The sequence below is a fragment of the Ochotona curzoniae genome, unplaced genomic scaffold (genome assembly GCF_017591425.1).
Source record: "Ochotona curzoniae isolate NIBS_2020 unplaced genomic scaffold, NIBS_Ocur_1.0 scaffold_2476, whole genome shotgun sequence".
In the NCBI taxonomy this organism is placed as follows: domain Eukaryota; kingdom Metazoa; phylum Chordata; class Mammalia; order Lagomorpha; family Ochotonidae; genus Ochotona; species Ochotona curzoniae.
Window position 1 is genome coordinate 24701381 of NW_024467095.1, and position 17546 is coordinate 24718926.

General features: G+C 36.5%; 1 protein-coding gene across 1 annotated transcript in view; it reads left to right on the top strand.

The window, feature by feature from the left end:
* The window catches only part of AGBL3 (AGBL carboxypeptidase 3), a 50039-nt gene that overhangs the window by 3528 nt on the left and 28965 nt on the right, over positions 1 to 17546 (top strand). The window contains exons 3-8 of the mRNA XM_041002126.1: positions 825 to 1010; positions 5980 to 6105; positions 8209 to 8347; positions 9687 to 10466; positions 12900 to 13062; positions 15846 to 15972. Of these exons, the coding sequence (XP_040858060.1) occupies positions 825 to 1010; positions 5980 to 6105; positions 8209 to 8347; positions 9687 to 10466; positions 12900 to 13062; positions 15846 to 15972 (1521 nt within the window). The remainder of the gene's footprint in view (positions 1 to 824; positions 1011 to 5979; positions 6106 to 8208; positions 8348 to 9686; positions 10467 to 12899; positions 13063 to 15845; positions 15973 to 17546) is intronic.

Consider the following 17546-nt stretch of genomic DNA (forward strand, 5'->3'; position numbering starts at 1 on the left):
CTTATTGGAATTATTACAATGAAAGTCTCTAGTTGGAAGTTAGCTGACAGTTTGTGTAGTATCAGAAAAGAAGGAAGGATGACACAACCCAAATGATCACAGTGTAAGAGACGGAGACTGCACAGCCTTGCTGAGGCACCCCACTGTATTTTATGTGACTTATTGTGGCACTGTGTCCCACAATTACCATAGAATGAAATCTGAGGGAAATTTGTGAGAGTTCACTAAGAACGTTTGAGATCATAATTCTAGCATATTCCACTTCTCAAACATGAATGATAAGAACCAAGGGGCCAGTGCCATGATAAAACATTAGACTGTTGCCTGCAATGCTAGAAAGCCCATATGAATGCTGGTGGAGCCCCAACTGCTCCAACTCTGAGCGAGGTCTCTGCTAACACACATGGGAAAGCAGAAGATGGCCCATATGTTTGGGCTACTGCACCCATGGGGTGACCCGATGTTGGCGTTTTAGCCATTTGGGAAGGGAACCAGTGGATGGAAGATCTATTTTCCCTCTCTTTGTAACTGCCTTTCAAATAAATAAATAACTTTTTTAAAAGAAGAGTCAAAAATGAGTGATTTGCTACAGAAGCTTCAATAATCATGTATTTAGAGTAATAGTGGGGGATTTAGTATACTTAGCTTATGAGGTGTGCAACAAGTTTTTAAAATTTCAGCAATATTTGCATTAAAAATGCCATGGATTATTAAATATTCATGATGATACCCACAAATATTGAAAGGACAAGACAAATCATATTAAAATTGTAGAAATTCAGGTCTTCTTATCACTCATAATTTTGTTTGAATCCATTTTTCAGCTGACTCTAACGGTGACCCTTTCTTTCCTCGGACTACACAAATAATGCTAGAATATCAGCTAGGCAGATGGGTGCCACGTCTTCGTAAACCACGGGATTTATATGGAGTCTCTTCTTCTGGTCCGCTGAGCCCAACAAGATGGCCATACCACTGTGAGGTCATTGATGAAAAAGTCCATCACATTGGTATGTTTTTAGTAACTGGGCGAATTCAGGCATTAACAATGTTACTTTGCAAACCTTGATTTTAACAAGGAAACGAATGATGTTAAATTAATGTATTTTTGGCCCCTGGAATGATGCCTCAGAGGCTAAATCTTTGCCTTGTAAACACCAGGATCCCATAAGGGCTTTGGTTCATGTTTCAGCTGTTCCACTTCCCACCCAGCTCCTGGCTTGTGGCCCAGGTAAGCAGCAGAGTATGGCCCAAAGTCTTGCGACCCTGTACCCATGTGGGAGACCCAGAGGAAGTTCCTGACTCTTGGCTTTGGATTGGCTCAGCTCCAGCAGTGTAAGATCTTTCTCCCTGTCCTTCTCTCCATATATCTGTCTTTCCAATCAAAATAAATATACCTTCAAGAAAAATTAGTGCTTTTTTTCCCAAATAGCCACATTTAAAAGGTAAGAGGAGAAAAGTAAAATTAATTTAAAAAATATATCTTGTTAGCACAGATTTATCCAAAATATTTTGCATTCTTTTCTGTACAAATTCTTCAGAATCCATTATGTAATTATACCTATCGTTACCTTATTTCAAAACAGCCACATTTCAAATGTTCAGCCGCTTCAACAGAGATGCCTAAAGCTGAGAAATAATGAAAAATCTGCGTAAATTGACAGTATATAAGATAAACAACCAGTTTGAGCTATGGTGAAATTGACTATCACCAAGTTTGATTAATACCTCTATGAAAATGTCACGTGTTGAATTCCCTGAAGTTTTTGATTCCTAACAGTTCTAGTCACAATCAGTTTCCTAAGTGAGATCACAAACCGTGCTACACTCTGAATTGGGCCTCTTCTTTTTGCTTCTGTTTATTTGTCCTTTTTTCCCCTCCCTCCGTATGTGTGTCTTCTTGTGTGTCTTTCTCTTCTTTTGTCCCTTACTGCCTCCTTTTCCTTTCTGTTCCCCTCCTATGTCCTGTAGTTTCAATGCCCCTTTGTCTTTTCCTACTTTCTTGATCTTTCCTTCAATGGATGGTTACAGAACTGAAAGAGTATATTTTATGTTTCTGTGTGTGTGCTTTTCCCAAATATGTTTCATCATTCTCCCAGCTTAAGATCCTAACTAAAGCTCCACAGTCTATATACAGGCAGGCTAGAAACCTTTCCATTGTTACCGTCTCACTGCTACTGCTTTTTACATTTTGTTGATTAAGGTATATCCGTAGACTTATTGCCAGATAGTTATAACCAGTATGGATGAGTAAAGTTTAAAATTGCCTACATTTATTATAACTATCTGTACCTATTATACTGCATATCTAAATTAAATTTAGAAGTGCTTAAAAACTCAATTTTCGACCTAAACTGCTAGTTACAGATAGATGACAGAAGAGAGAAAAGAAAGAGGTCTTACTTTTTATTCATGAAGGCTGAAGTTAATTTTCACCAAGAATTCCAAATCAGTAAGGTTAAAGAATGCATGCATAGTAGTACTTGCAAGCGTCACTTAGTTACAATGATCCATTCTGCTAGATGTAGCTAGATGTAGAGTTTCCTCCTGCGGTAACTCTTTTCCTTTTTCTCCTGTTAGACCTTGTACCTTTGTCCCTAGCTCTGTTCTAGCTCATTCTTCTCATCAGGGAGAGAAATTCAGAAGTCGGGCACAGGAAACATTGCCATGCAAAGGAATTTGAACTTTATCCAAGCCCTTCTTTTTGCACCTCACTTCTGTTTCACAGCTGTACCACGGTAGATGCATCTATGGCATTGGAAACAAACAAGGAGGAAAAGGAAACTTCTGTCTTTACTGTGATTTGGGCTAGTTTCTCTCCTTTCCCAGTAGTGAGAGAATGAGAACCGAAGAGACCCAAAGAGAGAGGCAAAGCCCTCTGCCTCTTACCATCACTCTAACCCCTGCGCTTAAGTCAATATTCATTTTCTCTCCATCTCACTAGAGAATTCCACTGCCACATCCTTAGTGCACTTTTATGATCCTTGTCTCCCCTAGTCCTCATGTTCAGTGTTTTGTCCTCAGCCACAGGAGTAACCATCAGCAGTTCAGAGCTGAGAAAATTTCTGTTCCTTCTCCTTGATTGTTTGGTTAAGACACTTCTTTTGAGACTCTTTGCAATGTGGGTTGGTGTATTTCTGTTGAAATTCCAAATATATTCTTACCAAAATGCTGTTTTAAGGATTGTTTGATTCTATGGTGCCATATTTCAGATTTCTTACATGTTAAATGGACTTTGGGCCATTAAGCCAGCCTCACCCTGGGTGAAGATGTTGCAGCCAGTAGGTGAACACACAGATGCAGCCTTTCTCAGTACAACTTTCCCAGGTTCTCTGGAATCACTAACTACTGGTGATTCCATCTGTTCTCTGTATAAACCTGTCTTGAAAATCAAACATTTGTAAAATCAAACCAATTGTAAAATAAATAAATAAATACATAAATGTATTCCCAAACAAATTGCATGAAGGTATAAATGGTATTGCTATACCTTTTTAAAGGATATAACTTTTCTGTTTATATCTTATGTATAATGAGTATTATGAAAAAGCTATATGTATTTTTAAAGCATGTGTATTTTTTTATGTTATCTGTCCATGAGTGTTTTGAAGTACCCAAGTGTGTGTAGATGATTAAATATAAAACTTCTATTTTTTTTTAAAGATTTATTGATTTTTTATTGGAAAGGCAGATGTACAGAGAGGAGGAGAGACAGAGAGGAAGATCTTCCGTCCGATGATTCACTCCCCAAGTGAGCACAACGGCCGGTGCTGCACCGATCCGAAGCCAGGATCCAGGAACTTCTTTCCAGGTCTCCCAAGCAGGTACAGGGTCTCAGTGGTCTGGACCATCCTTAACTGCTTTCCCAGGTCACAAGCAGGGAGCTGGATGGGAAGTGGAGCTGCTGGGAGTAGAACCAGAGCCCATATGGGATCCTGGCACATTCAAGTCGAGGGCCTTAACCACTGTGCTATCATACTGAGCCCCCTCCATGGTTTTTTAATTTAGTATTTCTGCTTCTAAGTAACCCAAAGATGTTTTCATGTATGAATTTAGGCATATATAGTGTAAGGATGCTCATTGTAGTGTTCGTCATAGACATATCTGTCATATCCATCAGTTGATCAAATTGTAGCACTCTGTATGGGAGGATACCATGTAGAAGCTGTTAGAGAGTAATAGAGGTCTATGGATATTAAAGAAAAATTCTTTTTAAAATGTTTATTGTGGAGCCAAAATTGTTATTTAGCGGGTAAAGCCACAGCCCGCAACACAGGCAGATAGAAGATGTGTGTGCGTGTGTGTTTCTATGTAACTCTTTCACACACATAATCTTTAAAAAATACATAAACATTCTTTTTTTTTTATTTATTTGAAAGACATAGTAAGACAGGCTGAGAAGTCTTTGACTACGCATCCTTTTGTAGGCAACTAAGTGAGTTCCTGTTTTGTTTCATGTACAATGTAAAGGCCAGTTGTAGTGCTACAACACGTGTGGGACTCACTGGAACAAAAGCTGATCTGAAGTAAGTTAAATCTGGTCCTCAAAATATTTTGTGGGGCTGGCCTGGTGGCATAGTGGGTCAGGCCATTGCCTGAACGGCTGGTGCCTAGTTTGGGCATCAATTTGGTCCTCTATTCTACTTTGAGTCCTGACTGCTCTGCTTCTGATCCAGCTCCCTGCTAATGGGCCTGGGAAGCCAACAGAGCATGGCTCAAGTGCGTAGACTTCTGCAAAAATGGGAGATCCAGTTAAAGCTCAATGCTTTTGATTTGGGCCTGGCACAGCTTCAGCTTTTGCAAACATTTGGGCAGTGAACTAATGAATGGAAGATTTGTCTCTCTTTCTCTCTCTCTCTCAAAGTGCTTTTCAAATAAATAAATGTTTTAAAGCTATTTTCATAGTAAACTTAATACTCATATATAAGTTGCATCGTCCTTAAAAATAGGGATCATTTATTAATAAATAAAAAAATGAAGGAAATCCTTACTTATCTCTTTAATTGAGAAGTCTTAACGCAATTTTTGAGAATCAATTTTGCGTATAGCTGAATTCACAGGATTTTCAGATGGGTGATATGGTCTCAGTTCATAACTTGGCCTTGACTTGTCTAAGGCTTTCAGGTTTTTCACAGTCTCACTTTTTAATTAGCTTTGTTGTTTATCAGTACGCTTGATTCCGTGTTACTAGCTTTATTGCTTATCAGTTTATTTGATTATTGTTCTATTAAGGTTACAATACATAGAGTGCATGTTTGCGCATGTGATAGTCAATCTATTTTCTGTAACTGAGTTGTTTCCTGTTCACTGTGTCAAATATACTTCTGTTACTAAAGCAGATGTGCATCTAGCCCCTAAAATGTTTGTCCAGTAATGCTTGATCCCCATTACTAAATTCTTGTTCCATTAAGAATGCCAACCACTTAAATACTTAGGCTATTAAGTCAATTTTTTTTTCTTCCCCATCAAATGGGTAAGACAGAGATTTGAGAATGGTAAGACAATTTTTAAGAACATTGAGCCTAAAAAAAAGAAGAAAAGGAAGTACCCTGGTAGTTAAAGAAAAAGATGGAAATGTCTTTTAGAAAACAGAAGAAACCTGATCATGTGTATAATCTTCAAGGACAGTTACTGAAAGCAAGACATTGAAGATCCCACAAGAAGAAAGTGAGGGATGGAGCAAGAGTCCCAGAGGGAATAGAATGGCATCAAGGGATTAGTAGAAATAGAAATTATGTAGGAAATCTCCAGTGAACACAAAGCAGTTATTAGTTACTCAATATAAGAGCTAAGAAAAATGTGAAAATTAAATTTCATTAGTTTTGTTATAGTGTGACAGTGTTCATTGCCATTTCCTATGAACCCTTAGAAAGAGATTAAACTCTACCTTTCAGCCTGGATGAATATTTGAAAATATACAATAAATTATTGCATTTTGAAGTAATATTTCAATGGTGTTTTCTTTTTTTCTTTTTCTAGACTGGACTCCTGTTAATCCTGAGCCGGTATATATTGCAACAGGTCTAGAAATGGAACCCCTTTATCCAGATTCCAAGGAAAATACTGTGGTTTATCTAGCTGAAGATGGTAGGTGCATATTGAAAAGTGCTGCTCTAAAACATAATTTGAAACTTAAACTCATCTCTTACTTACATTTCTTTTATTATTTATGGTGGAAATTACAGATACTAGGAAGACATTCCAGAAATTCCATATACTTATGAAGACATTTCCTTACATGTTGATCAAATGCTGACTTGGTGTTCATTATATTTTTGAATATATAATGCAACTTATCAAAATTTCTTTAAAATAAGACAGCATGTTGTTCATCAGAATAGATATATTTCGACAGAATTATGCTTCTATTCATTTGCAAAGATAAATTCAGTAAATGGTCTGCAACTGCTGCTTCCTTTCCATCTATAGCTCCCATTTATATAGTTTTTAAATAGTGTAACTTTTGACTGTTCAATGCGTTTCCTGAGGCATATTGTTTGACATGATTAGTTTTATTTGGGTTAAATTGGGATAAAACGTATACATAGTAAAGTATCTAACTCATATATAGAGAGAACATAAGTGCATAGTAAAGTATCTAACTCATATATAGAGAGAACATAAGTGGGAGTTTTGAAACATATTTACATCTATGTTATGAGCATTCTAAGAAATATAGTAGTTCCATCACACCCGAAAGTTTCCAACTCCTTTTTGTTCATCAGCATCTCCAACCCCAGGCAACTACTCTTTTGTTCGTGAAGATTAGCTATGCCTTATCTTAAGCTTCATTTAAATAACATCATTTAATGAGGACACTTTTGTGTCTGAATTTTAAATTCAGAATTATGTTTTGAAGTTTATACCTGTTAGTTGATTTTTAAGAAAATATTTATTGATTTGGAAAGGCAGAGTTGCAGAGAAAGAGGGAGAGACAGAGAGCAGTCTTTGGTTTACTGGTTTACTCCTAAATGGCCGCAATGACTGGAGCTGGGCAAGCCCAAAGCCAGGGGCCTGGAACTCCACCTGGGTCTCTCACATGGGGGTGGCAGGGATCCAAGTATTTGAACCATCTTCAGCTTCGTACTGCATGCATCAGAAAGGAACTGGGTCAAAAGTAGAGCAGCCAGTACTTGAAACTGACACTTCAATGGAAAGCTACTACCACAAGTGATAGCTTAACCAACCACTTCACAATGCCAGCTCCTATTGGTTCTTGCATATTGCCAAATAGTACTCCATCATATGACTCCATCAGAATTTCTTGTCTTTTTATGCCTGATGTTTATTTAAAATGTTACCTCTAGGACTGTATATTTATTCTAACAGGTAACTCCGGAGAACCCTTTTTGTCCAATGCCTTGCCTTCTGAATGTCAGCCATCCTAAGAAACAGTTTCGCTTCCTCAGCTCAACTTCTAGAGTTATGATATTCTAAGTCATACCTGCCTGAAGTGTGGTTGAGAAGATACCCAACACAGAAGACCAAGACTAGTGCCAGCCTTGTAGTCATGCTGTGACACCAGCATTCAATATGGGCACCAGATCGCATCCCTGCTCTTGCACTTCCCATCCAGTTGCCTGCTAATGGATGTGAGAAAGCAGTGGGGGATAGCCCAGGTATTACAGTCCTTGAGCCAACAGAGACCCAGATGAAGTTCCTAGCTCCTGATTTTCACCTGGCTCAAGCCCTAGGTAGTGCAACCATCTGGGGAGTGCACCAATAGATGGAAGGTTTCTCTCACTTTCTCTCCCCTCCTCTCTGTCCCTTCTCCTCTGCCACCCCCCGCCCCCGTAACTATGGGAAGGAAGGAACGAACAAACAAACGATGCATGGAAGGAAGGAAGGAAGGAAAGCAGGCAGGCAAAGAATGTAAAGGCAAAGAATATAAAGGCAAGCCAAGGGCTCAAACCTTTTCTGTGGTGTAGTGGTGTAAAACTACCATCTGCAATGCAATCATCCCATTTGGTGCCAATTACTTTATCATGAACAGAAATAGAATAAATATTTTAATGTGAGACCTATATACACTTACTTTAAAGCATTATTTCTCTAGTCTATTCTTAGACCTATTTCAATATCAACCTATGTAAATTAGGTAAGGACAGTTATTTTAAAATGTATAATCCTTATGCTTGAATCGTAACTACACACTGTACAGATTACTTTAGACTTGTCTTGATGTCTCTGTGCCCCTCCTTCCAACAGCTTACAAAGAGCCCTGTTTTATATATTCCCGAGTTGGAGGCAACCGAACACCCTTAAAACAGCCTGTGGTTGACTGTGACAACACTTTGGTGTTTGAAGCAAGGTTTGAGAGTGGTAATCTACAGAAGGTAGTCAAAGTGTAGGTGTAGTTGTTTTCATTTGTGAAGTTAGAGCATCAACAGTTATTTTCCGTATTAGGTATGTTAGCATTCATTGTATCCATTCTTGAACTGTGATTTCTTGAAATTCAGGTGCTTCTTAGAAATTATGGAATGGACAGAATATAAAGGTTCTGATGTCAGTTTGGGGGACTATGAATTAAGTTTAAACAAATTCTTTATATTTTTAATATGACAATATTAATCGCCACAGTGTTTCTCAAAATTTAACTGGAAAAGGTTGCTCCTTGAAATATCCCAAGGGCAATCTTTTAAATGAAGGTGTTTATTATGTAAAATTTTAAGTATACACTCAAATGCAGATAATAATATGATTCTACAATAACTATTATATATATTTGTCACCTAGATTCAACAGTTGTCAAGGTTTTGCAATACTTCTATCACCTATTCATGTGTCATTATTTGTAATTACACACAAACACACACATAAAGTAAGTAATGCTGAATGTGGAATTAATTATTTGGTAAAGAAGAAAAAAGTTCTAGCTATCCAGGTAGATTGTTATTTGGAAAAAGTTTCCCATTGAAATTATTATTTTTACTTGTAAGCAGCTTCAATGAATCAGTATAAGGAAACAAATAGTTATCGAGCATATTCGCTGTCCTCAGTTTAAATTTTATAATCTGTGTGATCATTTTATGTATGTTTTGAAATTTAATGATAGTCATTTCATTCTCTTAAGATTGGCCTTTTCTTCGGTTGTAATAGCCCTTCAATCATTTCTTTTATACCAAACATACTTGGTTTAAAATATATAAAATTTATATTAAGTATCTGTGTTTTTACTGTTATTTTTACTTAAAAAGTAATATAAAGACATTAGACATTAGAATTGGCACAGAAGCAACTTACCATCCATTAAGAGTCTGATGGTCAACAATTTTTCTTTTCAAGTTACTTGCTATTGGATGTTGATTAAATACACATTGATGCCCTCCAAAACTTTAATAGTTTTGAGATAACATTTTTAATTTATATTATAGCCAAAGTAATAATGGCTCTAGTAAAATAAAAACAAAAATTTCACAGTCCAGCCAAAAATTAGCAAGTGCCATAACACAATCAAATGATAAGATAGTTCAGCCTTACTCGGACACATTTTAAAATAGTCTCCAAATTATTAAAACTATAATAGTACATAATTTCTATCAATTTCCTTAACAACAATTTAAAACGAAACCACAAAAAAACCTCCATGAATAAACAAAAATAAAATTAACTTTCTCATTTAATTTAAGTGCCACGTTTTAAGATTCTTATATACTTTTTTTTCCCCTTTTTTCCTTCTGTGTTAGGGGAGAATACGAGTACCAGTTGACTGTGCGCCCTGACCTCTTCACAAATAAACACACCCAGTGGTACTATTTCCAAGTTTCTAATACCCAAGCAGGAATACCCTACAGATTTACCATCGTCAACTTCATCAAGCCTGCTAGTCTTTACAACCGGGGTATGCGTCCACTGTTCTACTCTGAGAAAGAGGCCAAGGCTCATCATATTGGCTGGCAGAGAATAGGAGACCAAATCAAGTACTATAGGAACAATGTGGCCCAAAATGGGCACCATTATTTTTCCCTTACCTGGACGTTTCAATTTCCACACAACAAAGATACCTGCTACTTCGCTCACTGCTATCCGTACACCTACACAAAGCTACAAGAATACCTTTCCAGCATCAATAACGACCCAGTACGCTCCAAGTTTTGTAAAATACGTGTCTTGTGTCACACGCTTGCTAGGAACATGGTGTATATTTTAACAATCACCACCCCTTTGAAGAATGCCGAATCAAGAAAGCGGAAGGCTGTCATTCTGACTGCCCGAGTCCACCCGGGAGAGACCAACAGCTCTTGGATCATGAAAGGCTTCCTTGATTTTATTTTAGGAAACTCAAGTGATGCGCATTTGCTGCGGGACACCTTTGTCTTCAAGGTGGTACCCATGCTGAATCCAGATGGCGTGATTGTGGGAAATTATCGGTGCTCCTTAGCGGGACAGGACTTGAACCGTAATTATGCATCTCTCCTGAAAGAATCATTTCCTTCTGTTTGGTATACCCGAAACATGATCCGTAGGTAAAGTAAGACTCAGAACGCCTCTTTGCTTATGGAGTGAATTTGGTAATATCTTGTTCTCATAGTCTTCTTCATTCTCTTTGGATAGTTTAATGTCTCTTTCTTTCCCATCTGGTATCATGCAACCGGATACAATAGCCCCCCCCCCCCTTGTTGAACGGACTGCTGTTTGCTAACTCTTTGAAAGGAATACGTAAATTTGCGTATTTCAAATACGGTGGGTGTCTTATCACAGCTGGTGGTAGACCAGGCATTTTCCCTGGGGTTACCTCCAGTCTCTCAGAGGAGCTTGCAAGTTTACAAGCACCCATTGATTCTGTTGCTTTACACTGTTGCGCTTCCATGTTCCCTCTCACTTTAGCCCGCTATCTCCTTAGAGAGGGAAGTACTGAGATCCACAGAAAATACAGAGAAATTCCTGGTTTAATGCCTGTCACAAATACGGATTCCAAAAGAGCTAGTTAAGTGATGCAAGAACAATCTGTGATTTTTTTTTTCTTCTAATTTTCCTGAGCATGACAGGCAATAAAGAGAGAGCTAAATTAACGTAGCATGGCACTCTGGGTTGGAGTCTCGGTTGAAAAAAGGATGTTAGTGGGAAAACTAATAAAATCCAAATGAAGTTGAGAGCTTAGGTAACCATAAGCTGCCAGTGTTGTTTTCGCTTTTTCTAACAGTGTGTTCCATGTAATATCAACATTATCCCAAACTAGGAGAACTCCGCGTTCAGCCTCAGTATAAATCTAAAATTATTCTGAAATAGAAATATTTAAAAGTTGTATAAAGGAAGCTGCGGGAAGCCCAAGAGTCATCCGTAATGACTCCTTACTGTTCTTTGACAGTAAGGGTTCCTGGTCTCATACATAACGTATTACAGATCGAAGCCCCGGGGTTTGGGTCTGTGGGAACTGTCTTACATAGTCTCAATTCTTCAGATTGCCTGGTGACAAGGTTAAAACAGGAGTCTACCTAAGAAGTGTGATAAAGACTTGCAGGAAAGAACAATAATCTTATTGCAGTTAATCTTAGGCAGGGAAGCAGAATACAAAGGTGAACAGCTAAACACATATGTGAAATTACATTTAAAGCATGGTAAAATAAGAGAGTAAATCTTAAGATACTCAGGATAAAAAAAAAAAAAACAGAATATCTTAGTTACCTGTGGGTAAGAAGAAAATTTCAACTGTTTCTAATGTTACTTAAAATAACAGAATATTTTATTTCAGAAAAAAATAATATTGGGGGAATTAATTATTTGTAAGAAGTTTTTTCTGAGTTATGTGTAAAAAGCAGAATATTTGATTTGGGGAAGTTTGAAATGGCAGCTTGACTCTTGTTTAAGGACTTGGTATTCGTTCTTTACAATCTAGTTCATATTCTAAAAATATACAGTGCTCAACAGCTTTATGTAAGTCCTGTTATCAGTTAGAACATATTGGACACATATGAGAAAAACTCAAAAAATTAATACATGTATGCAGATTTCATTTTATAAAGAATATTATTATGACTGGAAGTAATGTGTTGAGGGATTCAGGTTTTAGAATTTTGATTTGGAACATATTGTTCTTGTTACATATGACACTGCTTACATTTTGATATTTATGCTTCTGGATATAGAAATATAGAAATGATTTTTGATTGATATAATAGTGCTGGTTTAAAATGTAAAAAAAGAAAATTTCTCATAACTTTACCATCTCAATATTATCCCTTCATTACCTTTTGAAAGCTTTTTCTCTTATTTTCATCAGTCGTTTGGGAGGGCAATTTTCCATTGTCTAAGTAATCATTCAGTGCTAAACCATACGAAGAACAGAGCTCTTAATGAATTGCAATAATTTCTTGGAAATATTTGTTATAAATTTACCTGTAAAGTCAAATCAAACTTTATCATTTTTGACAAAATACCATTTATTCATTATACTAATCAGGAGTCAGATGTTAACTGGTTTCAGCACCAAGTCACCAGACACTACGTTTTTTTAACAAATATTTGAGGGCTTATTATTTGCATAGCGCTGTTCAAGATAACTGGAAGCATTGTCCATCCTTAACAAGCTTAGATGTTAAAACTATGAAAACTTCCCAAAAGAGTGCCAAATAAATGTTGTCCGGATTAATTGTTACTGGAGTTGAGAGAAATGCTTTAGGCTTGACTAGAGCGGAAGAGAGATCTTATTGGAGAAAGTATTGAGACTAAAGTCCATGTAATAGATTACCACACTCATATATTATATGTAATTAACAGGAAATTACTATATATTTCTAGAAAATATATTATTAATAATACACATATAAACGAGAAGCTAAAACTGAAAGCCAGTTTATACAAAATTGTATTGGCCCATTATTTTTGCAAATCCATAGTTGCATCTGCATAAGTAAAGTGCGGAGGTAAGATATAGTAACTATTGTTTCTCTTCCTGATAGATTGATGGAGAAACGAGAGGTTATTTTATATTGTGATATTCATGGTCATAGTAGGAAAGAGAATATCTTCATGTATGGCTGTGATGGTAGTGACAGATCCAAAGTTTTATACTTACAACAACGAATCTTTCCTCTTATGCTGAGCAAAAATTGTCCAGATAAAGTGAGTTCTTATCAAGATTTTACTTTTTCTTTTACTAACTGTTGCCCTCGAGGGCCAATAGATTGAGCAATTCTTTTCAATAAGCTACTTTTTTTACTTATTGTTTACTGGTTTATAGAATTGTCTACTTAATAAATTGCATGCGACTGACCAATTATTTGAAAATATGAAAAAGACAAAATACCCATAACATCTCCAAGATTTTACCTTTTGAAAACTTTCTTTCAATTTCACCAGTTTTGATGCCTTAAGTTTTCATTGTTTTACTATTTATTCAATCTCTCACTTATACGGGCTAAAGATGTGAAGTATTTATTAGGTTTTCCCAGGAAATAAGCAAATACTCCAAATTTACAAATATGTAGAAATTAAATGAAAAACAAATAAAGTATATGTAATTTCATAGAGTATGCACCTGTTTGAGGCACTCATCTATGGAAGTATTCATGTTATATTAATTATCCTTTAGTAAACATTTTAATATAGCAAAAACATTATATAAGCTTTCACCCAAATTTTCAACCAGCCAAATTGTAAAGGACTCGTTGAAACATCACTATTGTCTTCTGTAGGTAATTAAATCCCAAGCATTAACAAGAAATGATGATCTGGTAAGAAGTGCTGTTGACAGAGAACATAGGTTTATTTCCCAAATGGAATACATTTCTTCACAATGAAAAACATTGGGGAAAGTAATTCCAGACTGGAATAATATCCCGCAAAACTGAAAATATCCCTGTGTAAAATAATTGCTGTGATATTTTAATACTTGTTTATTAACATGCTAAGTGTCATGAATATTAAGCCTGTTGTGTATTAGATTGAATGTACCAAATTCTTATTTTTTTAAAGATTTATTTATTTATTGGAAAGTCAGATATACAGAGAGGAGGAGAGACAGAGAGGAAGATCTTCCGTCCAATGATTCACTCCCCAAGTGAGCGCAATGGCCGGTGCTGTGCTGATCCGAAGCCAGGATCCAGGAACTTCTTCCAGGTCTCCCACATGGGTGAGGGTCCCAAGGCTTTGGGCCATCCTTGACTGCTTTCCCAGGCCACAAGCAGGGAGCTGGATGGGAAGTGGAGCTGTTGGGATTAGAACCGGCGCCCATATGGAATCCCGGCGTGTTCAAGGAGAGGACTTTACCACTAGGCCACGCCGCCGGGCCTGAATGTACCAAATTCTTAAATGCTATAACCAACCAGTCTATAGTTAAAATAGGTCATATAAAAATTGCTGGAAATAATGGGTTTCCATTTCTAAATTTTTCTTATTAAATCTATTCGTGAGCACCCATGATTACAATTAGATTCTAATTCCATAATTACAATTACAATTCTTCCCTCTGCAATCTAGATCTGGAAGACAGACAACAGGCAAGGATATATAAGCACTGAACATCATCAACTGACTGAAGTTAGTTGACACTACAGAACACTCTGCTGAACAGAGATGTACACATTATATTCAAATGCCCATGGAACATTTTGGAAAATAATTTGGAAGTACCTTATAAAGTTAAATATAGACTTCTACATGATTCTGCTATCCTTTCCTAGATATTTTTCCTAGAGGAATGAAAACTTAAAACTGATGAGTAGACACTCATAGCTGTTCCATCATAATTGCCAAAAGCTAGAAGCAACACTAAATGTTCTAAGCTAGTGAACAGATAAACAGATATATTCATACAATGGCCTACTATTCGTCAATACAAAGAAACAAGTATTAACATGCATCAAGCAGGGAAAATCTCAAAGGTATTAAGTGAAGGAAGCCAGTCTCAACAACATTTATAAATCTTTATCTTTAAAATGTACAATCTTAAGAAAAAAACTGCAATAATTTCAGATTACTCCTTGCTAGAAATTTGGGACGTTAAGGGATTGTGATTGCTAAGGGACAATATGAGTATTTTAGGGATAATAAAACTGTTTAGTATTAATCATTATGATGACAGTTACATGAAATCAAACCGTTAATATGCATAGAATGAAATGCATAAAAGTCAGTTTTATGCTATGCTAATTAACCAAAATTACACCCCTTCCAATAACACTAAGGATACACCTTTCATGACATCTTTCAAATGTCTCTCCGATTAAAACAAAGACTCTTGTTACTGGAAATCTTCAACATTAATTGTGATTCCTAAATATACTTAAACTCCTATCTAGGATCTTAACAGTACCAAAAGTAATCAATAGCTTTTGGATGTATATACTATATACAAGTAAAAGTTGTATTGTAGAAATTATAATCTATGGCTCTCAGAAAAATAAACGTGTTGGATCCAGTGTCATGGCTAAATCTTCATTCTACAGCCTCCAGGATCCTGCTCAGCTGCTCCACTTCCCATCCAGCTCCCTGCCTGTGGCCTCAGAAGGCAGTTGGGGAGAGGCTAATGCCTTAGGACCCTGTATCCACATGGGAGACCTGGAAGAAGCTCCTGGTACCTGGCTTCACGTTGGCTCTGCTCTGGCCATTGCAACCATTTGAGGAGAACCAGCAGATGAGACATCTTTCTTTCTGTTTCTCTTCCTCTCTCTCTATCTGATCTGCTTTTCCAATGAAAAGAAATGAATCTTTTAAAAAAAGAAAAAGAAAGTAAATGTATCACCCTTAAAATGAGTTACTACTACTGGTCAGGAAATAAACATGACTCCTAAAGCTCTAAAGAGAATTAACAGATATTGCATGACTAGCTTCGTTTTCAACCCCACTTCCTAAGAAAAATCTAGAAATAAATAATAATGGGTCTCATTTTTATTTCTTCCTTTCAGTTTTCATTTTCAGCTTGCAAGTTTAATATTCAAAAGAGCAAAGAAGGAACAGGAAGAGTGGTGATGTGGAAAATGGGAATCAGGAACAGCTTTACTATGGAGGCCACCTTCTGTGGATCTACTCTGGGTAGGACCAGATGTTCTCATCAAAGCTTTTAGAGAAAAATGTATTTTAATGTTAAATCTATAATGTAGAGTATTTGATAGTACTTTCTTCCCATGTAAATATATACTTATATTTAATCGATTCGGTATACAGATAAACTCTCCATTTTTTTTCTGTTTCATCATCACTTCTAGAGTTATTTTAGGTGTGGTTAGAGCAATTTATTTTTCATAAACTAATCTTTTAAAAATTATTTTTATTTGAATGGCAGATTTACAGAGGAGAGACAGTGAGAGAGGTCTTCCATCTTGCCGTTCACTCCCCAAATGGGCGCAATGGCCAAGCCTGAGCCAATCTGGAGAATGGAACTAGATTGAAAGTGGAGAAGCCACAACTAGAATCACCCCCCTATGAGATGTCAGCACCATAAGACAGAGGATTAGCTCGTTGAGCCACCACACCAGCCCACTTCACAAACTAATCTTCAAAGTTAATATTTGTTTTGTGTTTTTTTTTAGAGGGTTTCCGTGGATTTATTCTTAAGGCAGACTTACAGAAAGAGAGGGTGAGAGAGAATCTTTGGTTCACTTCCCAAGTGGCTACCAACAGCAAGGCTTAGCTGGCATGAAGCTGGGAACCAAGAGCTCCAGCTGGATCTCACATGTGAGTGCAAGGGCCCTTAGCGCTTTGGCCACTGGGACATGGATTAGAAGTGGAATAGCCAGTACCCACATGAGACATTGGCATCACAGGTGGTGGCTGGCCTTGCTGTGCCACAACACCAGCCCAAAACAAATGTTCCTGATAATTTAAAGAAAAGGGCAGTTCACATCCTTCAAATGTCACTACAAAAATATTTTTGCTAAGTTTGCTATTTACAAAAAAAAAAAAAATCTGAAGGGGAGGAGGAATTGGCCAAATTACATTTAGATGTGGAGGTACTGGTTCCCTGAACTAAAAATATAAGTATGATCTGTAATGCTATTTAGGGCCTGGCATGATGGCCTAGTGGCTAAATCCTCACCCAGCACATACAAAGATTCCATATGAATGTCATTTCATGTCCCAGCTGCTCTACTTCCCATCCAGCTCATTGCTTGTGGACTGCAAAGCCTAGGGACCTGCACCCACTTGGGAGACCTGGAAAAAGTTTCTGGCTCCTGGCTCCTGGCTTCAGACCAGCCCAGCTCTGGCCTTGAAGCCATTTGGGGAGTGAAACAGTGGATGGGAAGTTCTTTAGCTGTGTCTCCCCTTCTCTTTGTAAATCTGCTTTTCCAATAAAAACAAATTATAAATATATATTTTTAGTATATATATCTATTTTAAGAATATATGTTATTATTATATTTAAATATAATGTTAAATCTATTATTGTATTAATATCAAGCATAATTATGTATCATATAAATCATAAATATATTTTAAATGAAAATATACATGTTTTGATATATTTAAAATATATGGTATATGAAAATATTATAAATATATTATATATTATTATAGTAATAAAATTAAATATATTCTATTGCATATTGTTACATATAATAATATTAGAAATACTATTAAAATATTGTCATATTAAGTATAATATTAAA